This window comes from Labrus bergylta, chromosome 3, assembly GCF_963930695.1.
Source record: "Labrus bergylta chromosome 3, fLabBer1.1, whole genome shotgun sequence".
Lineage (NCBI taxonomy): Eukaryota > Metazoa > Chordata > Actinopteri > Labriformes > Labridae > Labrus > Labrus bergylta.
Window position 1 is genome coordinate 20,115,536 of NC_089197.1, and position 25,410 is coordinate 20,140,945.

Sequence of the window (25,410 nt, forward strand, 5' to 3'; positions counted from 1 at the left end):
GGTTCTTGACTGTGGTTGTACAGTTGTTTAGTTGTTTAGGAGAATACTATTGCAAAGGCAAGAGATATCTGTATCATCACACAACTTAAAACACTTTGAAGCTTTTGTTTCAAGAACAGAACACCAGTAAAGGAGATTATTTTGCAATATTGATGTCTGTAATTGTTTTTTGAATAATTAGTCTTTGGTAGGCTAGGTTTTTGTTGTTGTTGTTTTGTTTTACAATTTTGACCTCATTACTTAATTCAATTAGCACATCCCAGTTGTAATTGAATATTACCGGGGTTAAAATAGCCTATAGAAATGCTTTATAACCCAAATATGCCAGAATATTTCAATTAACTGTCAGACTGACTGCTTCTCGGAAGTAGAAGAAGTGTGGTTGTTTCTTCAGCTGAAATTACTTAAAAACACAGTCGTGTAAATGGCTTGAGCTTTGGCATTCTTCCCCTTTAAATAAACTATGCAGCCCTAGCGGTGGTGGTATTAACTGGGCTCCCAGGGAAAGTCTGCGGAGAGAGGGAGAGAGGGGGGGGGGGGACAAGCCAAGCCAAGCCGGAGACGAGAGATCATGGCGGCACCTCTCGGACGGGACACCCTACCTGACTACTGGTCATACGGAGTTTGTAGAGATGGCCGGGTCTTCTTTATAAAGTGAGCCGGGTTCAACTACTCTGCGTTTCACTTGGAATTAGTACCGTATGGTTTTTTTTGTTGTTGCTTTATTTTATTTTCAGTAACAGGTGTCTTTCTTGCAGCGATAAAACTCATAGCACTACTTGGCTACATCCACGCACTGGTGAACCTGTTAACTCGGGACACATGATACGCTCAGGTACGCGACAAAATAAATCTGATTTGGAGGATACCGAGGGGGGGCATTTCTGTGCTGCAGTGTGTTTTCTGTCTGTGGCGGGCTCGCTCAATGTGTTTTTTGTGTCGTGTTGTAGATTTGCCAAGAGGATGGGAAGAGGGCTTCACGGACGAAGGAGCCAGCTACTTCATCAAGTGAGTGGTGGGCTTGTGGGCATATTTGCGTAGTATGACCGTGCACACTTTGATCCCTTTAGCTACGTGCTGTGTTAAAATGCTTTTCTAAGTCCTCTCCTTTTCTTTCTTTTACTGTGCAGTGTTGACATGATTCTTTGCACCGAGTTGCAGTCAAATAGTGGCACTCAAACTACATCAAAAGGCTGTACTTTCAACACAACATAAGGTTAGGGTTGACACAGAAACACACCGGCATATGGATTAACACACCGGGGTCCCATCGGATAGGTGAAACCAATTACCTCTGCCTGCATTGAGAATGGAAAGTGGCAGTGCCTAGCAGGACAGGAAGAAGCCTATTAAAATTCTCCTCACATCCTCCTTTGCAGGACCTCTACTCTCTCCATTAGATAGGTGTACAGCCTTGTTGTGTGTGTGTGTGTGTGTGTGTGTGTGTGTGTGTGTGTGTGTGTGTGTGTGTGTGTGTGTGTGTGTGTGTGTGTGTGTGTGTGTGTGTGTGTGTGTGTGTGTTAGAGAGACTGTAAAGGTTGCAGGAGAGGGGTGTGACCATGTATTGACAGAGATGTATGGCATGATTGCATTATTGAAGCAGAGAGGACAGCATTTCCAAAGTCACAGACAGCAGTGTGAAGTTTTTTTGGATAGATTTTTTACATGTCCTTCACACATTCTGCAGGAATCAAGTTAATGGAAGAGACCACAAAATCAATGCCATACAGACACTACAAGTCTGTTATGTTTAACTCCACGATTATATGCATTATACCAGGGCTTTAACTAACCATAACTTTCCTAATTGAGTAAACTGCCCATTCTTTTTTTTTTTTTTACAATTAATTGATTAATATTTTGGTCATTTAACTGTCAAAAATTGAAGGAAAAATAAAGCTCACTACAGTTTCTACAGATTTCTGGAGCGATGTCTCCAAGTGATGTCTTTTAATTTCTTCATTTTTGTACTATTATTTCAAAACCTAAGACTTGAATGTTTAGAAATAGCAAGAAGGAGCTTATCACATTTAGGAAGCTGCGATAAGAAAATGTTTGACTTCTTTAAACAAATTATTTCTGCATTTGCATATTTTCTTCACAATTTGATTAAATGATTTTACCTTAAATTAGAAAATTTGAGAAATTCAAGGACACAGTGCAAAAAGTAAATCTTGATGAAAGTCTGATAAGTCAGCATAATCATGAAAAATAGCCTGTGGGTTTGTTTATGGTTTTGTGGTTTCACCACCAGTCGTCCTGTCATGGATCTTTTAGTTTGCCCCATTTGTTCCAGACAGGGCCTGTATGGAGCAGTTTTATACCCCTGCTGTAGCTGCAGTCTCTCTGAGGTCCGAGTTACTACAGAGAGTAACTCAACAACATGCAGAGCTCTGCAGACACACCTTTGTACCACTGTTTATCTAATTTAGACACTCTTTTTACAATTAAGCAAAGTCTGCACTCTGAAATAAGCATAAATCGATCAAAGAGGTATTATTGTTGTTGATTTGGGAGAAAAAAACCTGCATGGATCACAGATTGCACTGAGCCAAACAAATTAAGGTCTATGCATTAGAGTCTTTGAAAGACATTCCGTCTTCAAAAAATGTAGTTTTTTCAAAAAAGACACAAAGTGGTTTCAAATAACACATTTGTAGTGACTGACATTTATATTGTGTGTAGAATGAAGGCATCCTTTGTGTTTCTGTCGTTTACACTCTTTTTCTTGGTATGAAGCAAGAACAATGTTACATTGAAGTTATGTGATATATGGTAGCCTAAATGTCAAGGCTGTTAAATCAGCCGACTACTTGTCTCCCCGTTGGACTGGTTGAAGGATCCTGTTTTTGCTCAAGCTCACTGCTTGTTTCTTTGTTTTTGAGGGCTCATTTGTTGGAGTCAAACAGTGGACAGGAACAGCTTATCTAGAGCTCAGCAGGCGTTTCTCCATGTTGCTCCGGTGCATGAAGAAAAGTCAAATCAGTGATTGTTTTCTTGAGAAGGTAGAACTGTAGGGTGATCATTTTCAATCACCTATTTCAGTCAAATTGAGGACATGAGCTTTTCACTATATCTAACTTTAAACTGTTACATATTCATTATGAGATAATGCTTAATTAACGATCACAGTATTTGCGCTGTCTATCTGAGCAACCCTGGGTAAATTATACATCAAGGTATGTTGAAAAAAGCACTGATTGATAGTTTTCTTTTTTCTTTTTTTATTCTTGAAACAGTTCAACTATAAAACCCTTCTATATGGATCATTTACTTTGACAAAATGCTGATTGTTGTACAGCTCAGTGGGGACATTTCTGTTGCAAACATTGACTATTTTCTTGTGATGGAGTGCTGACATTTTCTCATCATGGTTGAGTTTATCTCTAGTGCTTTATTTGATATATTGCAGACCTGGATGATGCCAGGTTACTGTATGTGTCCCGTGTGTGTACGGGGTAATTATAGGAAGTGTGACTTGTGTCGAGATTACCTGGCTTCTCACTCCAGCACTCAGCTAATTAGGCTATGAGTGGATACACAGGCCTTATTAATTTATTATTAAACCCATGTCTTTAAACGCTTGGCAGATTAAAGGTTAAAAACAGCTCGCTCTCCATGAATATCTGAACAGCTTTGGTGCAAATTGGCTCTGCTTTGTTTATTAATGTAAGCAGGCAAACCTCACATAGTGAAGACAGCAAAGATGGCTCCTGCTCAACTGTCTAAGTCCTTAAAAAACACAGAAGAAGTTGGACATGGACTCAACTGCTTGGACTGGTGCCCTGTTTTAGACCATTAAGATCATCACAAGTGTTAGTTTTTATGACACTGCTTTCAACTCAGCATTTTAAAACTCATTTACAGGCCCCCTCTTATGCCCCAAGTTTATTTGTATGCTGCAGCAAGTCATGGCTTGTTTACAATTGAGTTTTAAGCACAAAGTCAGTACTTCTGTTTTCAATCCTGCTCCTTTTTGTGAGAAACAAACTCAAGCAGGACTGAAGTTGACATGGTGCTGCCCGGACAACGGTCGGTAGATTTGGTTGTGTGTTGATGTTGGTATTTTGATGAGGTGTAGTACAAAGGAAGGATTGTTCGCATGTTGCTGCTGTTGAAAAACTCACATTTATTTAGAACTGGCTGTAGGCCGGCCTAAGAACCTGAACTGTGAGTTTGATGTGGGTAGTGCTTTGTTTTTGGATGCTTCAGAGTGAAGGATGAAGCTTTGTTTTATATTTTTAGGAGTTACAAGCAATGGCATTTAGTCAGAGTCGTATTGTTTCAAAAAAAGAAAAGTTTATCTTTAGTTTTAGGTTCACTTTAGGGAAAGTGCTCAAGTACACTGTCATTAAACTATCAGGGGACTAAATTGGAAAGTGTTGACGAGAGGAGGAGATTGTTAAAAACTATTGAGCAAGGCTTTTGTCCTCCATGGCAGCAAATTGAAATAGAAAATCTCTGCTGTCATACTTCTGGCAGATCTCCAAGGGACTGACCCAATTTGAAAATCATCTTCTAAAACCATTGCATTTCAGTCCCTGCAGATAATATGACTGAGATGAAACAGGTCTATGAGCAGACTTGAACTGGTGTCAGGGATGTGTAACAATTAAAGCAAGATATTGGCCGGCAAAAGAAGGTTGAACTCATGAACTTTAAGCAACCCTAATGTGGTAAAAATTGATCTACTTGTCACATATGGCCTGCCTGGAAACACAATTGAAAAGAATGTAAACAATTAGATTCATTATTTTATCATTTATATCATGGTCAGTCAGTGAACAAGGACTAAGATCCAATGTGATAACTAATTGAAATATGATCAATATATGTCATGTTTATGGATCTCAATAAGTCTTCAGGTTAAGTAAAAACAGGGCTCAGTTAAGTTAACCCTTCATCACAGTACTGGCACTCACTGAGCATAGGGAGTGTGCAATTCTATAGCTTCCTTAGTGAAAAAATGACCCCACTGAGGTACAATGGTGTCCTGTTGAGGACAAAGTTCACATTGTTTAGTGAACTAACAGTGCTGTGGGACGATCCAGGAAGAAGTGTTTGATGTAAAAGTCACAGATATGTCACCCAAATCCTTCTGCCCCAGATTCATCTAACTCCGTCAATATTTCTGTTTCACATTTTAACATGTTTTTTTCTTCTTGTACTCCAGCTGTTTGTTAAATTTTAGGTCGTGCTCGCATTTCTTTTTAACTAGCTGAATATTTTTGACTAGGATAGTATGAGTTAATTAACCATGAGGTGTTAGGGGAGTTTTGAAGCACAGCTTTTTAATAGGGGATGAATAAGAAGTTTAGTATCCCTACAGGCCCTTATCTTACAACTGTTTTAATGAAGCTCTGTTTTTCTGCAAACACAGCAGATCCATACCTGCTTGCTGACTTCAAAACATCAGTGCCAAAAAAGTTAGGGTACAAATTGGCCCCAAGGACCTTTTCTCTTTTGGGATTTTCATTCTTTTTGACATTAAATATATGTTTGTGTAATTCAGGATCCCTTAATTCTTTAAATACTATAATATAAATAAATAATATTAAAAACCATTCCCATCTGAGCTGTTTGTCAATACTGTGTCTCTTTGTCATCTCTCAAACATCACCTGAAACTAGACATTGACCTTTAAACTTTATAGTGCAGATCTGTGCAGTATCATTCTGTATGAGTCAGCAAGACCACACTAGAATATGAGTTTTACTCACATCACTTTTTGTTTTCTTTCAACCTGTCTTCCTTTGGGCCCAGGCAGGAAGCCTGTTCAAACATTTTCATTTTTTTTCAGAGGCTAAAAATTCCAGAAACCCATCACCAAATGTCCAATGCTCAGACTTCAGACTCAGAATAAGACTTCCACTTTCATCCTTAGGTACTGTAATAAAACTGACAGAGAATCTGCACTGATTTTCAACTTCACCTTTATCTTTCCAAATACAATGTAATGTAATAAAAACGCCTGAAGTTGTTGCTGGGGGAAATTTGCTGAAGATGTGTACATCTCTGTGTAAAGCTTGGCTCAGCTCAATCAGTGTTTGTTATGGTATCTGTACCATCGTCACAGGTCCACAGTGGCGGGTCTGAGAGCAAGAACAGGCTATGCTATTTAACTTGTACATATAGTCGTAGCCTTTTCAGTCTAGCTTCAAACTAAACTACAAAGAGCGAAATGGCATCTTTAAAAGTATGTTGGCCGATGATGTTATGGACAAGTTTATACTTTTGTCTTGGATATTTATCTGTTTAGCTGGGAGTAGTCTGCTTTTTTGACCATAATAAAGTAGCAAACACTAAGGAGTCATTGCTTCAACATTTAACATGGACACTGATTGGTCATTCATAAAAATTGCATACGCTCTTTTTAACATCCTAATTCACTGACATTATGTACACTGTGTATTTTAGATGTGACAGACTACTGTTAGATATGCCAAGGACCCTTCATGTTTGCTCTAAGTGCTGTGGATGTAGAAGAGCAATGCGTGGAAATCGTTTTCCATGACCTAATACCGATCAGGTAGAGCTGTGTCGCTCCACGCAGGAGGACAATCAGGGTGAAAGGATAAGTGAGGCAGCTGTTCACCATTACTGATGAACACTGTAGACCTCTGTGTCATTGATAAATAAATCCATACATCTATTCTGCTGTCTGAAAGAGGGCACATGTACTGTAGGAACTTGGCTTGGATGTTACAAACAAGAAGGTACAGCTTCTATTTGGTAAGCCAATAGGTTCATACAGTTTGAATGGATACAATGATGGCTCTAGTGAGCAAACACTGAATACTGATTTACATGTCTGTCATATTGTGGCTCATCTCTCATCTTGATGACACACTCAGTTTTTCCCCCAGACATTTACACTCCTTCCTTCACTTTTCCCAGTTTATTTGCTGTTTATCTCCTGGTTATTATAATAAACTGCTCTGACACACCTTGCAGAATGGTTGCATTATCCCTACAATTGTCTTACCCTCAAGGGCCAGTTCGCTTGTTGAACATGCTTCAGTAGGACTCCACAGAGTTAGCGGCTATATCTCTAGATGCCGTGACTTAAGACTGTGATAGCATCACTTTCAGTGAAGTTCATTCACCTTTGAATTGCAACATATCTTAGGATCCACTTTATATAAAAATAACAAAGCAAACATGTTTCAACCAAGGCATAAAAAGACAATTCTTTAAAAAAAAAAAAAGCTTTACTACGCAAAATAAATACCAGAACATTTTAGCTTAAGAGACAGGAGGTTTCTTGGATCATTGTGTCTTCACTGAGTCTATTCTATGGCTGTAGAGTTTTCATTATGTGTCAAGGTGCATAATGATTTGATTTCATGGATGATTAGAGCACATTATTATAGCACAGACTTGCTTTCTTAGGGGTCAGGATCATAACCTCCTTGCTTCATTATGATTTATTTCTAAATTCAATGGTATTGTCTTACTTTGTAATGTACTCACGTATTTCATGGTACAAAGAATGATATTATTGAGTATTACAAATATGTTGACATGTAATTCACATGTAATTTGCTGATTTTACTCCAAAGTGGGCCTATATATTTTAATTATGACGAATCAAGGACTCTCATCACCAGATCAAGGTTACTATTTTTCCCCCATGATTTTAGGTTAATATAGTGTCTAGGCATGGTATTCCTCTTTTGGCTCAAATATACTGCAGATGCTCCTGTGTGAGGTTGTGTGTAAACACAGTGTAGTCTCTCTCTTCCTCTATACCTTCCCTTAAGGTAGACTGTGACCTTCAGCTGGAAATGGATATTCTGAAATCGTTATGTCATTCTTGACAGGCAAAATCCTAATGGATCAGATTACTCTGTTCATATCTTTGCAAAATAAATAAAAATACTTTGAGGGCATTATAACTGATGGGACAAAAAACTAACCCTAGCCTCCTCTCTCCCTGTATGTTTAAACTGACCGCTGTAGAGAGAAAGTATTTGAAAGAATCTTTGTTGTATTTCTCTCTGATTTCTCTTTGACCATGTCCCTCTTTATTTAGACTTGGCTGATGGAGTTGGTTAATTAGTTCATTGTCCTTGAATGTCTTACTGTTGCCTCACATTTTTAGTTTTTGACAAACTACCTGCATCTTACCTTGCTTTGCCTCATTTTAATTCAACTCCTCAATTGTTGCACCTCTCTCCCCAACATTGCACCATGTCGCTGCAGGGAATAAAAGTAGTGAATGAGCAGGCTAAATACATTTCAAGGTGAAAAGAGTATCAACATGATGTATCACTCTTTTGTCAGGTTTTGCATCATCACAAGAATAGCTTTCAAAATACATGTTTTTTTTTTTTACAGTCACGAAGAGTGATGGTTTTAGCAGAGCCACTGAACCATTACCAACACTTTATTTCCCTGATACAGACATGCAAAGACACACAACCTTACCTTGAGGCATGCATCATTAATCCATAGTTGTCTCACTCTTGTAGAGTGATTTAAGCTGACGGTTGTCGTTATCAGTAGATCCTTGTATCGTGTTTAAATTGTGTCCAGTTGTTTGTCCATCAGTCTCCTCTTTGATTGTGAGGTGTTCTCAACTTTCCAGTTGGCCAGAGCATTTTCTAAACAGACATATTTTTGTCTTTATCGTCTTGATTTATAATGAGGCTTGTCACAGTTAAAACAATACATACTGCACAGTACTGTTGGGCCTACAAATAGAGTCAGAGGTTTAAGCAGCGGACTGAATAGAGACGATGAAAACAAAGACCAGATTGAAAGTCTGGTACAGTGCTTGTTTGTGTGGAAGAATAGGAAGGAAGCTTTCCATCAGGCCTCGCTTGGACTTCTGATATTTAACCCTGCAATGAATGAATACATTAAGAGCTGCGAGTCTTGAGGTGTGCGCTGTGTGATGATTTGCCTTATCTAGAATGAGTCATTTACTGTCCACACTCCACACAGCTCAGGCAGGTTTAGTAGTCAGAGCTGGAGCAGGCATCAGAGCAGGAACAGAGCAGGGGAGATGCCCGAGCCGGGATGGGGACCTGCTGTTGCAGCTGCCTGCCCCTCGGCCAGGGGACTGACTCGGCCGATCATGAAACAGAGGTGGTTGCTCAGCAAGCCAGTCTGGAGAAGGAGGAGAGGCAGATTGAGACAAGGTAACTCTGGTATAATGGTATATTTAAAGTGAAAATATGTCTTTGACTTCTACTTTGAAATGATTGCCAGTGTTTATACTTTAGCACTTGTACAATCTGTAAACCTTTAACAATTTTAATGGGCTTAGCATGCAAAAATTGCAACAACAACCCCCCGCCACCAATTATGAAGGAAAATAAACTTTTTCCTTCATGTTCTCAGTGTTTACTATTCTGTAGTAGTTAAAGAAGTAATCTCTGCACCTAAGTCATTTCAGCTGCCCCTCTGGAGGAAAGTAAGAGTTTGTATGGGTGCCCTCCCTCTGATTGAATTCAGATGACAGCTCTTTCTGCCGCATTCTGTCAGAGCCCGTGTGCGACTGGAGCCACTGCAGAGAAGCCGGTCCCACACTGTTCTCATTTCAGCAGACGGGAGAGAAGAAAGCTGATTAGTTTGCAGCCACAGAGGTGAAAGATGGATGTTTGATAGAAAGAGAAAGTCTTTCTGGAGAGCAAATCTGAGACAGATGTAACCATGTAAAGATTTGTTATCCAAAATATTCCAGTGTTTCCTGTAAAAGTGATGAGCAGTAAAACAGGAGAAGCGCACATTGCCACCTGTAATAAATTGAATACAGGAAAGTGTTATGGCATTGATTTTCTGCAAGTATAGAAAATTAGCATTTAGATAAAAAGCCCTTAAATTCAGGGAAGGTTTCTATCTTGTCAAACGAAACTGCATGGAAAGTATTTTTCTATGTTCCACAATGGAAATGCCTCAAAAAGCTAAAACTATCACATATAGTGTTGTCACACACAGAGTAGAATCAATGAGATGTTTTCAATTGAATTTTAAAAAATGTTGAAGATATAGAAATCCATATTTAATATGAAAGGTGTCATTAGTATTGACAAACCTGCAGAGAAGATTCCTCAGCTCTGTACACTTTCTTAGCTCTGTTTTTTTTTTCACGTGACTTAGGTGGTTTAACTTTTTTTTTTTATTTACTCTGTCCACGTTAAGGTCTAATTTCCATCTCATAAAGAAGCTGTTTGCAGCAAAACAGTTCTAATGAACTCACTGCAGCACTGTCGCGCAGCCAAACAAAGACGGCAACTACATCTGGTGAGCTTATCGACGCACTGAGCACCTAAAGAGAAATAGAGAAATATTTCCCTCAGGAATAGTTGAGGACAAGAAATAGCAATACGGATAGTGAATATTGGACTTAAATTCTGAATGGTGGCCTGAAACCCTAATTACTGCTATTCTTTTCTGTGTCTGCTGCTGGAATTTCTGAATTGGCAAGTTTTGTCTGGGGAGTTGAACACAAACTTTAAATGACGATAATATGTCAGTGTTGTTTCATAATTGGCTTGGTCTGTTGACTCACAACAAAAAATAACAACTGCTACTTTAAGCAAATAATCAATCATAAGAAGACTGTACAAACTGTGTTTAAATGCCCAAAAGAAACAATGTCATTGTGGGAAATCAGAGGACAAAGACCAGAACAATATTACGCCAATTTTTCTGTGTACTCTTATTTTCATATGGGAGCAGAAATGTGTGCTATATACTGGGCGGTGATGAATTAGGTTTTTAATTAAAAAATGAATCTGTGAGTGACAACATAGCACCTTGAGGATGTGCTTAATCTGATGTTTATTGACTGATTTTAGGATTTGTCGCAGACTAGGAATTTAGCAGTATTTTTTTACTCCATACATATTCCTTAAGGTGTTCCATCTGAAGTCTGAATAACCTAACACTTCAATAAGCACATGTTCAGCAGCAAATTGAATGTATGAGCTCTGAAAAATGTTTCTCGTTGTGGATTACTCGGTTGAATATTGCTGTTCCCATTAATGGAATATTGAGCTTGAAAAGGATAAATGAAAAGGACCATCTGGCCAGAGCTACTGAGAGAGCAGATCTGGTGCTTAGGGCAATTTCACCCACTGCAGCATTTATTGAACACATTGACCACACAGCTGTGTGAGTTCTCACAATCCAATCCAATTTAATTTGCTTTAGTGCAAAGATACGAGGCTAATTCCTTATTCATGATCTGATTGATTCTCCTTTGCACTGAATCCTTGTGATTTGTTCATTTTAGATGTCGTCACTGCCATGTGTCTTTACTTTCAGGATCCATCATCTGTAATTTTCGTATTGAGACAAAACTTGGGTTGGCAGCACAGATGTTGGCAGCAAAGATGTAGTGCTGATGATGATTTGAAAGCAGATTTTAATATATTGAAGTTTTATTGAATGCCTGACTCACTCAGTTTGACAAGTGCACCCTTGAGGGATGATGGACCATGTGCATGTAGTGTGTTTGTTGTGAAGTGCTGTTCTGTAGGTAACCACTAGATATCACTGTTGAGTCTCTGCCTATTTACAGTCTGGGACTGTTTCACATTCATGTCTTAATTTTCTTTGATCAAGTTAGACAAAGCATTAAGTTTGTTAATTGTTTTAGCTTGTATTTACTAACTGCAATGTAAATAGCCAATTACTTTTATAAAAGTTGAACTTTATAACTTGGTTTAACTCAGGCTTGATTTTAAGATATATATATATATAATTATCCAACCATTTTCTCAACTTCTCATTGAAGTTTTATCAGAATCCAGTTTATTCCCTGTTACGTTTTCATAAACAAAGAATTTGACTTGATGTTTTTCTGCAAAACAATGAACATGAAAGTAGAATGAAAATATAAAAGGCTATTAAGCAGCACTTCTGTAAATAAACTTCAATATAATATAATGCAATATAAGAATCAGACAAGATTTAATGAAATGCAATGGAAGAGCAGTACAGATGTGCAGGTGTGTGCATGATTAAGGTTGAGTGCAAATATCTTAACATCTATCTATCTTAAAATAACACACAGTGCAGCGTTAACAGTAAAAACTAAAGTCTAGTGTGAGTTAATGTAACTCATAACATCTGGTTATTGCATCAGTTGTGCATTGCATTCTTTCTTGATGATAATTTCTACCTGTTTAAAGTCGCTAAAACAACTGGTATATGTTTTCAAATCCTGCCTTTACGGGTCTTTGATTTACTAACACAGCTGGCTGGGTTAGATACAGTGCTGTTATAGCTTGATATTATAAAGCAACAGACAGAAGGACATCAGTGGAAGTAGGTGATAGAGTGAGGAATGAATGTTGACCTGGCAGTCCATCCTATGTATCGACCGACGCCACCCTCGTCCAGCCCTCTGGTCTTATCTATATGTCTGTCTGTGGATTATTGAACCGACGCTGCAGCAGCCTGAGCAGGCCACTCAGCTTAAGTCTACCCTGCATCCTGCATCCCTCTCTCCCCGGCTGACTGGGATGTGATCTGATAAAGAGGCCTCAGGGTGAGGCTGAAGGCTCTGGTTGCAGTCAAGGTCCAAGGTCAGCATTTTACATTGACTGGACAACACATTGAGGTGAATACTTTTCATCTTTGGTCACTACATGAGAAAAAGCTTCAGAGTTTCTGAGCAAGTTAGGCACTTCCTTTTTCCTCCTCCTTCATCTTCTGTACCATGACTTAACAATGGAGCGTTATTGTTTTATTCCTCCCAGGAGAGGCAAAGTGGAGCTACATACTGTAAGTGCTGGCAGTGTTACTGAGTGATCAAGAGTAAAGAGAGAGGGCTGAAACAGCAGTTATACTCCAATCTGACACCGCTCTTTGTGTCCTCTTAGCACACCCACGTAGCACTCTGCACACAGTTAACACAGGCTCAGCTACCATATGCTAAGAGAGCAGAGAGGGGAACACACTTAATTGGTGGTCCGAAGGATCAGTACGGACATTACAGACCTCTAAATTGGATTTACTGCTTTCCACTTCTAATTACTAACTGGTAAGTGGCAATGGAGCAAAATATACAATCAAGATAACCCATTGGCTATTAGTAACGAACGGGTAGCATGCTAATAAGACAACAAGAGGGGGATTTACCTGCAAGTAGTGTTCAGATATTTTAATTCAGTAAAAGAAATAGTATCCAAGATTTAAAAGACCCTGTTGCAAATCCTACATTCCAAATCTTAAAAAAGTTAAATCATGAAAAATGAAATGTATTTATTGTGTACCAGAGTGTCCTCTCAGTGTTACATCATGATATACATTTTATAGTTTGTTACTGTATAGGCCGAGGATAATAGTGCTTTAAATATTGTTGTGTTGGTTAATGGATGAACGGTGCATTTTATTATCTGATCAAATTATATGTGTCAACCTTAAACTTTGGAAGTGACCAAGTCACAACACTAGATCTGTTGGATACATTTCATAAGGTGAGGAGACCTTATGAAATAATTTACTCTGCTTTACCCTGCTCAATAATTTACTCTGATATAAGTAGTAGTATTGAGAAACATGTAATTGCAATACATACATGAAGTACAAAAACTTGTTCAGCCCAACACTGACAGAGGATGGGTGTTGGTTTTTAGTAACATTTTCCTGTGTGGGTAAATAGTCAAGATTTTGTATTTGTGACATAATTTGTTCCTATGTCCAACTTTTCTTCACTGCAGAACTATTCAGATTTATGGCAGCCCCCCCCCCCCCCCCCCCCGTTTCACATTTTTATGTTGCAGTTTTTCCATGCAGTGAAATTAATGATCTTAAGAGAGCACTAGGGAAAAATTCATTGATCATTGCAGGTGGTAAGACCCAGATCTCAACTGCTTTAAAAAGGTCTTTACTTGCAGGGCGAGTGCCTTCTTCTCCTGGGGTATGCTAACGAGTTGTGAAGGAGAGTGTAGATGGATGAGAACGAGCAGCAGAGGATGAAACTCAGGGGATGAGGAAAACAGAAACTGGCTGCATAACCTGTATGTGTTTGTGTGTGGGTGCTGCACTGTCACTTTAATGTGTGAGTTGACTTCCCAAGCACTTAGCTGGTGTGGAAAACATTTTTCACCTGGCACCTGGCAGGCAGATAGAAGGTATTTGTAGCATGGCGTGGTCATCAGTCTCCTCAGCTGTTCTGCTCACTTTTATTTCTCATCTGGTGAAGGATTTCTCTGCAACCCAGAGATGGCTGATGATGCAGAATCTCATATTTAAGCTGTTTCCACTAATCCTAGATGGAATAATAAGTGCACTATTGAGCTGAGATGTTGTCGGTAACTGTTGTCCCACAATGCAGTCTGTATTGTAAACTAAAGGAGCTGTTTGCTTTAAGAGCATTGGTGGGTACGGCACTATTTTTATTTGAAATTAAGCCGTCAAATGTTATATAATGAAAATTTCTCCCATACTTACTGTTAAAAAAAAGTTGGAGGAAATTATGTAAACTTAAGCTCACAGTATATATTTTATGCAATGATCTATAAATACATAATGGGCAGGGTTAAAGTTCCAGCATACTGAACTTCACTTCTCTTCACATCTTCAACTCTTGCTCTTTTCCTTTCCCACTACTGCAATTCCTCCTTCTCCCTCATTCCTGTCTCTCCTCTTCTTGCTTGTCTGCATGACTGCAGAGGGAATGGAGCAGAGAGGGCGTCCAGGGCGAGCGCTGCTGAGGAATGCATACGTTATAGGAGAGCAGAGGAGAGGTGAGGAGAGAAAGAGTACCACTACAGGGAGGGAATATGAAGGAGGAGAATATGATTATATGGGTTATGGCTAATGCTTTGTACCTGTGTTCTTACTTGGTGCTCTGGGGCCTCTTACATGATGCATTGGTAAGCTTGGCTGGCTTTAATAATACCCGTCACAAGCCTAATGCTCTCGGAGACAGGGGACAGTTCAGTGATTGCATGTATTTTTAGCTCCACCTCAGCAGCAGAAGCGGGAAAGAGGATGTTTTGAATGAATCAACGCCTGGGTACACAGCAAAGGACGTCAGCAGCAGCAGCGCTACCAGCTGAGAGGAGTACACACACACACACAGGCACCACTGAGAGGAGCAGAGCGCAGCACAGCACAGCGAATCATTGATCTGCAGCAGGCATGTTGGGCCAACCAGGACAGTCAACCTTACACGTCCCTTACAAGAGGCAGCCAGTGTATCGTGCGACTCACAGGTGTGTATCCCAGCCCTGCTCCCAGCACAAATGCGGGATTGCGTTGCTACGTAGCTACCCAGGAGGTGTGTCTGCTAAAGCTTTCTATCAACTGCAGAAGAGAAAGTGCTTGGATTGCATACCATTAAGTGTTTGTGCAGGCAAGAGAATTTATTTGCATGTTGAAATGTGTGAATTATCTGTTTATGTAGCAGAGAAGGCAGCTGGCTATTATGCATTTACAAACCTTTTAATTGCCTTTGGGAAGTGCATAGATCAACGTGCACTAATCGAGCAGAGTGAGAAGACAGAGGTAGAAAAAGAGAGAGAGATGCTCACTGCAGTGCCTCATGATCACAGGTCATTGACTGTTGTGTTGATGTCAGCAGAACTGTGATCTATCAGGCTGATTGTGATGCTCTTCTTAAATATTTGGTTAATGTGGAACACCTTTCTATGGGTTAGACTGTAGTGAAGGTTTAATGCAGTTCTCCCCACTTCTTAGAAAGCCACAGATTCTCAAAGGAACGTACATGTTTACATGGGTTTCTGTCTCAATCCTTAGCACAGCTGCTATAGGCCCCAGCGCACACACAGACAGAGCCACAGAGATATACAGTAATACAGGCTCTCACATGTAGTGTCACATCTGCTGCTTATTATGCTTCCCATGCATTGGCGGACTACTTTTATTCTTGTATTCTTTCTATGATTAACTTTAGCAAACACATTGTGAGCTTTTTTTAAGTCTTATCATCAACTTGAACTTAACATGTATTGTGTTGTATGTAGACAACTGAATATCAAGACCTCAAGCTTATCTTTTTCAGAGATATTGACTCGTAGCAAACCGTTTTTTTCTTCTGATGTTTTTGGATGATTCTGTCACTTTTAATTGAGTAGTGACATGGGAACCATGCTATTGATCCAATCACTCAGACATCTATGCACAAGGTATCAAGCTTATTATCATTCTGTCACGGTCTCGATGTCAGCCGCAGCGATAAGGTTACTTAGCCTATTTATCATTCCTACATGTGCTCCCTCATCGCTCAGCACCCCTGCTGTGTCCTCAGCCACAGAGGCAGCGGGCTGCTAACACCAGACCACAAATGACTCCTGTAGTTTGAATAAGCATGAGAGTTGGCCCACTTTGAATCAATATTATTCTCATTTCAAGGTATACAGCTACATTTACAACCTAGCTCATTTTGAAATCAGCGAGACTCATGTGGGTTCGTCCACTCTTGTGTGGAGGTCTGTTTCTAATGCATTATGTAATGTTGGGCTTTAGCCTGGTCTGGTTCTACTCAGGAGAGCTGGATAACATCTGATTTGATGTTACCAGTCAGTTCCAGTAATGCTGAGTCCCACCCAGCACAGCTCAGCTTTTCACTTTTATCCCTCAGCTACGAGGTGAAACGTAGCCAAAAGACACAGCGCTTCATTGGTATGCTGGGCTGATGTAGAGGTCATATCTTTGTTAAGTGGTGCTTGTAAGGCTGGACCAGTTTAGTCTGAAAAATGACACACCTAAACTTGGTCATGGAGAGGAGGCAACCTCTCCCTAACTACTGACATTCTGCACATTTCCAGAGAGATGCAACATTTCTAAGAATAGCCATGATGATGATGCCTAACAGGGTTGAGCTATTTGGAAAGGGACTACATTCTCTATGTATTAGGACTGTGACCTTTAAATTCCCCAGACTCTGATCAGCCTATTTGAGTGGGATGAAAATTCAAGGGGAAGGACCGTGCTAGTAAAAATCTCGATCCTGCCGGACAGTGAGAGTTTCAGAGCTGTGCACCAGATGTGGCCCACCTTCCTTCACTGATGCCTGACTTAATAAGCCTCCTAAGTCTCCACAAGCTCTCGCCACACTTGCAGGATACAGAGATCTAAAAATAGCCTTGTAATTGAGTTACTCTCTGCCAGCCAAGCCTCACCTAATGCATTTAATCCATCTGTTCAAGTTGTTGATAAAATGAAATAAAAGATGATAGTCTGAGAGATGGGAGTGGACTTCAACCAAATTATTAAAGCAGTTTTGTGAAGTTATGTTCAGACTGACATTACTTGAAGTCTAGTGATGAAATGGGCTGCTCAGGTTTTTAATCTGACAACAGTTTTGAGAATTTCTGCTCCTGTGATAAAAATATGGTAATAGCAGAGAACAAATATACTATTTAAGTGGAACAGATTTATGAGTGCTTTGACAGCTGTGTATAGCATGTTATTGCAGAAAATCCACTCTGTTACTATAACAAGGAAATCATTTTGCATCCCAGAAGGGGTGTATTTTTGAGCCAATAGGCCTTCTGTGTGTAGAGCTTTAATGTTGTTCACTTCCACTGAGCACTGCAGTCATGAAGTAGCTGTGTTGTCTTAGCCCCGTGTATCACTGTATCACAGCTCCCCAGTGGGGATGTGTTCACTTGCTGCCTTTGCACTGCGGTGTGTGTCTATTCAGGTTCAGTAATGAGAAGTGCAGGAGAGAGGTCCTCAAAGCCTGCAGCCAGTCTGGAGTTAGATCCCAACAGAGAACAGATGTCACACGAGCACACACACACACACACACACACACACACACACACACACACACACACACACACACACACGCATAAAAAAAAAGCTGACTGAGTCTGCTTGTCCTGCAAAGAGCTGAATGTGAGTGTAAGAGAAGGTTTTTGCTAATCTTGATAATAAGTCAGAAATGTCTTTGCTCTCCTCCTTATAAATACTTTGTACACACTGAGGCAAACACTGTTTTAAGGACAGGCCTGCTGCAGTGTGCTGCACTATATCACTCTGGCTGCCCCGAGGACCGAGATTCTCTGCAGCAAAATATACCAGACTAATCAAATTTCCCTCATAGAGCAGCATCTGTTCTTTTGCTTAGATGACTTTATTATTTACCACTGTAACAACTACAAAAGTGTAATGTTATGTAAGCAAACTATAGTTTTGTCTATTCTTCACATTGCATTTTGAAAGCAGGCTGGATAATTTGATACACACCTCCAATGTCATTTTGCTGATAACAGCTAACGCACTGTGTTAAAATAAATAAATGTGTGTGAGTGGGTGTGTGGGCTTAAAAGGAGGAGGAGTGTATTTAGTGCTGTAATGACATAGTAATGCCTCTGTCAAAATTGTGTAAGGGATTTAGACATGTTATACAGCACTAGGGTGAACTGAATCTGATTGTTGGAAGAGCTAATAGCTGGGTCCTTCTGCTGGCAAATAACCTGGACATGGTTTTGTAAAACAGAGATTAACCTGATTCAGATCATGTAATCCTGCAGGATAAATTGACATTTAACTTATTGTCCTGTTTTCCCCTCCACATTATTAGTGGTATGTTGAAACGGTGACAGAGGAGGACACGATTACAAATTACTTCAACCCCCTAACAACACTATAAGCTGCTGTGTCATGTTTATTTGTGTGTTTGCCCTCATCAGAAAATGTTTCTGCAGCTTTGCCATGTTTCTTCCCATGCCAATACTTTTATAAACCTGTGTCATCAAAGGGCTACATAGCTACCAGCCAGCTAGCTCGGTATACCTTAGATATAATAATCAAGCTTGTCAGGAATGCGACAAAACTGTGCCTCGTTACCCATTCAGATATTTGACTTTTTTGGTTTATAAAAGTTAAATGTATTTTTATGACCTCAGATGTATTAAGAGAAGCCATCTACTATTTATGTCTACCTACTTTTTCTTTGCCTGTTTGTAACAATTTATTTTTTCTTTTTTAGATTTATTTTTGATGTAGGAGGATTATGGATATCAGAGATCAGATTGATAATCTGAATGTGAACATATGCAATGTGTGTGTGCAAATCATTCATTTGGTGCTGTAAAACCTCAGGGAGAAGACAGATCATTGAGATAAAGACGAGTATAATGCTTGGAGTCGGTGTAGCAAAAGAAAACTGCTGCTGCTGCTGCATGGGAATCACATTAGAAAACTGCAGGTAAGGCTACCTTTGGTTTGATACATTTGCTCTATGCGTTGTTTTTGTTTGTAATTAAAGCACCTATTGTTCTGGCCTGTCTGCTGCACAACAACTTTAGTTGAAGGGTAGTCTCAGTTTTGCTCGGTTCTTTTGTTAAAAACAATCCGTCTAGTTGCCAGGAAGCAGAATAGAACAATTTACTTTGGTTTTTAACTTTTTATGATTAATTCTGTATTCTGTTGTCTTTTTCATAACAGCTGAGTTTAATTTCTTCTTCTTGTTTTGAAGACAAAGCTGTCATCTTAGACCAGCTCCTGCTGCAGCATTGTTGCAGAATCCAGGACAAGCTGGCTCACCATGAATTCTCTAATAGCCCTCAACAGCAGCATAACGAGGCACTTCACATGCATGTGCACATGCATCTTGTAGGAAGGTATAGCTAAAAGGCTTGCAGCATCTGCATTAGAATGCAGAAGGAGTTTTTATCACTAGGAAGATGCTGTGACAGTTCTGACAGTGTCCTTTGTATGCATATCAGATGATAAATGCAGTGAAATGCAAGTACAGTATAGTGCCTGCTTTCCCAGAATTCTCCTCTGTCTCTTATTTGTCTTTGACACTCATGGGAGAAATGGTGGAGAGAGATATTTAATATGTCAGTGTCAGTGTAAATGCATGTGTATGTGCCCATGTGATTGTGGAATGATCTTGCTTTGCAATATAATCACATACAGTATGTTGAGTGGCAGTCACATGATTATCCAGGATACATATGGTACCAAGGGCAGCGGGTTAGGATATATTGAATATTGTGAGGTATTCATTTATCGATTTGTCTAAAGAGAATTATCTAAAAATCCACCTGTGTTGTTGACAAGTACAATCTTGATGAACTGTTTCCATCTGGAGGTGAAAAATATTTTAGTGGTTGTGAAATGTTTCAGTTTACATGTTATGTACATTTCAGATGCATTTAAAGAATATTGACAGAATATTTGAAAGAGACCAACTCTTCATTAGAACTTTTACATGGTTGTTAGATCTAGATTTATACATGTTCCTCTCATGATGCGCTCAAGGACACAGTACACTATTTATTCTTTAAAGCCCCACCCATTCAGACACAAATATAAATTCCTAAAACATTACAGTGAATATTATACTTCTACCTAAAGCAGTGTCCCAGTATGAAATGTTACTTAATGTACCAATAACTTTTGTTACATTTTTCCTCTTGAATTACATGACATCATATGACATGTGATGACAAACTTATAGAAGCATGGCAAAATCTGTCATCATTGGCCTTGTCTTTGCTTTTTGTTTTGTGTATTTTAATAAATGGGGATCCTGAGTAGTGAATGGTAATGGTAGTCCCGTGCCCTGCTTCTCTTGAATGTGTTGGTGATGTGTTTTTGTTGGTTAAAATTAGACAGAAACATGGGGTGTGTACAGGATGTCTCTGACCTGGGAGGAATTTCATTTTTTCCTGCTCTTTTGTACTGCATTGGTTTTCGTGCTGGTTCACTAGTTCCTCAGATGGGAGCTTATGAGTAAGATGAATAATGTTAAGTAGAAGAAAATGGGGGAACCAACATCTCTTTATCTTGTCTGATTCTCTCTTTGTTATTGTTCATAACCTCAAGCACTTTAATATTATTCATTTTTATTCTGCTGACAGTGTAATGATCATAATTTTGCTAGTTAGGCCTCCTACACATGGGTGGAGCTCCCTGAAGGAATTCAAGGGTGAGTGGGTCAAATTCTACAGAACGTAAGTCTCTCTCCTGAGGATATTATAAAAGATGAATCAGCTGCCAGCATTTCACTGCAAGAATAGTCTTCTTTAAAATATTTAAATATGAATGGAAAAGAGCTTTTTTAGATGTTGGTCGTTTTATTGTCTGTGTAATAGGTTTATTTCATTTTGATACATGCTGTAGCATTTCCTGTGCTCTGTTATTAAGGTTTAATTAGATCTTTCTGATTTGGATTTAGATACCCTATCAACACAGCTTGCTGCATATCATTCCCACTGGTCTATCCTGCTTGAAGCTTGCTGTTTTCAAGCCCTCAGTCTATCTCCTTTACCAGAGATTTTCAGTTTTAGCGTTCCCCCACACTTAACATCCCCTTCTGCCCTACATTGCAAAGCTAAATGATTAGCTGTGTTCGGTATTGCACTGTGGGTTGGACTTAGCAGCTGAGATACAGTATGCAACACTCGAGCAGATGCCCTAGTTCAGTAGCCCGGGCCAAAAACTATTTCACTCTGTCTATAGTGTAGGTCAGACGTCATTAGTTTGCCAAATGAAGAACACAAATAGGGATTGGCTGAGAAAGATCTTAGCATCTTATCCCACATTCCAATCATATTCTGGAAAATCATCCACGATGAAGATGCAGTGAACCAAGATACAATATATTCCTGTCTGCCTGCCCATCATTCCATTATGTCAGTAAAAGGGGAGCTGTGACAAAGTGGGAAAGGTAAGGCGAAAAATAATTTAAGCTTGAGATGAAACATAATTGCACACATTTGATTACATTCATTCTAATCAGGGACTGTTGCTGATTATCAAGCGTGCTATGTTGTTTCTCTTCATGCATCACTCTTATCAGATTACGTCAGTCTTTGTTGTTATGTTAAACACTGAGTTAATCCAGGTTTTCCTACATTGGGACTAGAGTCTACCTTTTTACCTGGAATCATTTACGTTGATGAGTCTGCTAGTTAAACCTGGCTTTGTGTTGATGGTTGAGTGCACACAAAGTTTCCTTCAGAATATTGTCACCCCATGTAAAACACAATGAACGAATGCTCTGAGATGAACAGTATCTTCAGTTAAAAAAGGGATGATGAGCTCAAAGACTGGAGGGTTCTGGTCAATAATTACTATAGGGCACCAGAGAAGTGAGCTCATGGTCTCAACAAAGAAAAACAAATATCAGTAAACAAGTGTTAATAACTTAAGTGTTGCTGTATACACAAAAACACATAATGATGCTTTGTAAGAAAGTGGAGCTTGTGCATGTTTTATCTCTATCGAGGCTGTGAGGTGATAAACATATAAATCAACGATAATTGAGATTACATGCGAGCAACAAACAGTATTTCATGGTAATGCATCATTATTATAACCCTCTCAAAAACAAGCACATTGCCATCTTCATCTTCATTAAATGTTTGGACATAACATTGTTGAGGTATCTCTAGAGTCATTCTTCATCACATTTTTTGGCCATAGAAGATTCAGTTGAATAAGGTTCAACTACTCAGTGTTCCTCCCTAATTCTTCTGTGTAGTTTTCTATCCACCATAGTAAAGTCTTTGCTGTCAGACCCAATTTACGACCTCATATTTTCAGACGGTAGAGCCAGTTAGGTATCATAGCTTCTGAAAATGAGTGAGTGTGGTGATGTTAATAGCACAAATATGCTTAGTTCAGCAAGGTATATAAAAAGTGTTTCCACTGAAGAAAAGCTTTTAAACTGATGGAAAAAAACAACAACATGCTTCATGTGTAATAAAGATGGACTGAAAAATGACATGTAGGCAATGGGGAATTTTTTTTTTTTTTTACAACTCAGACTTGATTGTTTTTTTTAAATGTAACACAATGTTTTTTAATATAGATATAACCAGTTTTCTTATTGTGCCTCATGATTACAAAGAGGAAGAGGATATTGAATGAAGAACAACTTTTATAATACTTAATTCAAGCAGCAAACAAACTATGGGTGAAACCTTTCTTTATTTTGCTGAGCATTATACAGTCATAGTGTCCTTAGTTTAAATCAGACTAAAAGATGGAGTGTAAGGACTAACAGAGGACTCTCAGATGTTGCTGTTGTCCTGCTGAGTGCTGACACATTATGTTCTCTATGTAGCCATGTTCACTGTTATAACCTACTTACATGTCATCTTTCATGGTCAAATTGTCGTATGTAAGTCACTTACCACCCATGGTGCCTCTGAATCATGGAGGTCAACTGTCAGTGTATTACCCCTTATTAACCTGGGATTTCCTGGTTTCTTTCATTCCTGGCTCAGACCTTAGATAATAAAGGTTGACTCAGTGCCTTTGAACCTCCCATATTGATGTGCTGATTACACAGGGGGTAAAGGCTGTGATGGCGGAGAAAAGAGACATCAGCTATTCTCCTTTCATTTCTTTCAGAGTCTGCTAGATTTGAGTTCAGCTTATCTATTATCCTCAATAATTTGAACTTTTAAGACTTTATAGTCTTTTGCAAATTTGTCCATTAGCCATGAGCAGTTAAGATTAACAGCATCCCCTGCTGTGCTTTGTATCCAATCTTTTTGCACTGTCAGGTATTTGATACGATTGCTGATTGTGTGTTTTTGTCTTGGTAAGAGATGATTTGCTTACAAAATCCTCCCTCCTGTAGCTCATCAGTTCCCTTAGAAGAGATCTGCCAAGCTAGATCAAATGTCAGAACTTTCAGACCAAACAATGCAGCAATCTTTAGAGTTATATATAGCAGGTTTTTTTTTTATCATATTGATTTCAAATGCAGGGTTGCAATAGAGAAGAATATCCCCATCCAGCTCACTAAGAACTCTTGTAAGGGGCAGATTCATTGTGTATAAAAAGAGGGTTACAGATGATGCAATTTAGTGTATCTAATGCTCTTGGACATGCAGGTTGTTTAAAGAATCTAGGAATGATACTGTAAAGAAAGGATGGTTTGTTCACTTTATGAGTAGAGCATAAAAGAGTTGTTTAGCTGTGGCCTCCACAGTGGACTGTATTAAAGCCAGCAGAAAAGCAGCCGCAGACGTTTCTGCTATGTTTGGAATGGATTTACTCTCTAATAAATAAGCAGACGTTTTAGTAATGTCTTGGGGTTAAAAACAAGTGAGGCTTTACTCTACATAATTTAAAATGCGATTAAGTGTGCAAAACTATCAAACAGTTTACAGCCTTTTCCCCCTGCTCCATTCCCCCAAACACACACTCACTCCACATTCTGACAATTCTTGTTAGCACAAATGAGGAGATGAAATAAATAAATCTCCAGGTTGCTCGGGGTCATCATTATTCAGCAAGTCGAGTGCAGGGTAAATCTGTGGTATTAGATATTGACCTGGAGCTGCAGGGACCCTTCATTGATATACTCCCCTGGGTAACGTTGGCTTCAGAAAACTTCCTAACTTTTTTCTTTGTCGCAGCATATCCCTGTGACTATTGATCCCTGAGCTTTAAGAAGTCATTTCATTGTCATGGTTGGAGGCGTTGGAAACCCACTATTTTTTTGATGAGTTACTTCAAATAAACCTTTATGAATATTTATCAGTCAGCTTAATCTGTGCCAATGGAGCAGAGGAAGTGCTGATGTGCTCACAGTCCTGTACAATAGGTATTAATCTCTCACCAGGGTAATTTTTTCTCTCCCTGCAGACAGTTACTGGATTGATACCCGTTTCAGACAAGTCAATAAAAGTACAACTCAGATCCAACTTCTTGTGCATCAGATGTTGATAAGAGTATTTGACTCTTTGGGAAGCCCGTGTTTGTACTGGTGCTGCACAATTTGAGGAAAATCTGTCACGTATGGTTACATAGTTTAATAAAGGGATAACAGGGGCGCTGGTGGCGCAGTGGTTAGTGCGCGCGTCCCATTTATGGAGGCTGTGGTCCTCCAACCGGGCAGGTTCAAAACCAACCTCCTTTCTCACATGTCATTCTCCACTCTCTCACTCCCTGATTTCCAACACTATCCTATCTCTCCATTAAAAAAAAAGGCCCAAAAGCCCCAAATTAAATCTTTAAATTTAAAACAAAAAATGGGATAATAATAAGATATGTGATAATAAAACACTTATCGTGCATATTAGCTATAATGTTTGAGTGCGTGTCTTCCTGCAGTTCATATGTTTGAGTTTTCAGTAAAGTGTTCACTTGCTGGGTGTTATTGCATGGTGTGTGTCTAAAACGGTTTTCCTTCTTCATTGGAATTCAGGTAGCCGTTTGTGATGTTTTTATCTTGATGGTGATAAAAAAGCGATCTATAGTGCTGCCCTAGTTTGAACGTAATAGATAAGCGCCATCATTCTTCTTTGTTGTCCTCCAAGAGTTTGAAAATATAATTTCCAATTGAGCAGGCGTGAAATGAGTTGTAACTGATGAGCAGAATCTATTTTTTGAACAGGATCCAGGTTAAAAGCTTTCCCCCCCCTCAGTTTCTGTGCAGGGATAGAAGTGTTTCTTGCCTCCTAATTTTTTTTTTCCTACTATTGGTGCAACAAAAGCCTGTCT

At 39.2% G+C, this 25,410-nt stretch overlaps 1 protein-coding gene across 12 annotated transcripts in view; it reads left to right on the top strand.

Moving 5' to 3' along the window:
- The first annotated feature begins 518 nt into the window (after positions 1–518).
- plekha7b (pleckstrin homology domain containing, family A member 7b) overlaps positions 519–25,410 on the top strand; it is a 64,789-nt gene continuing 39,897 nt past the window's right edge. For 9 of the 12 annotated variants that reach the window (XM_065952902.1, XM_065952909.1, XM_065952903.1 and 6 more), the window contains exons 1-3: positions 519–654; positions 759–835; positions 951–1,008. In XM_065952902.1, coding sequence (XP_065808974.1) covers positions 572–654; positions 759–835; positions 951–1,008 — 218 coding nt within the window. In that variant the 5' untranslated portion in view covers positions 519–571. Of the gene's footprint in view, positions 655–758; positions 836–950; positions 1,009–1,130; positions 1,217–8,989; positions 9,147–14,673; positions 15,180–25,410 lie in introns of those variants that run through there. The other 3 variants (XM_065952913.1, XM_065952907.1, XM_065952911.1) reach the window with 3 other exon arrangements.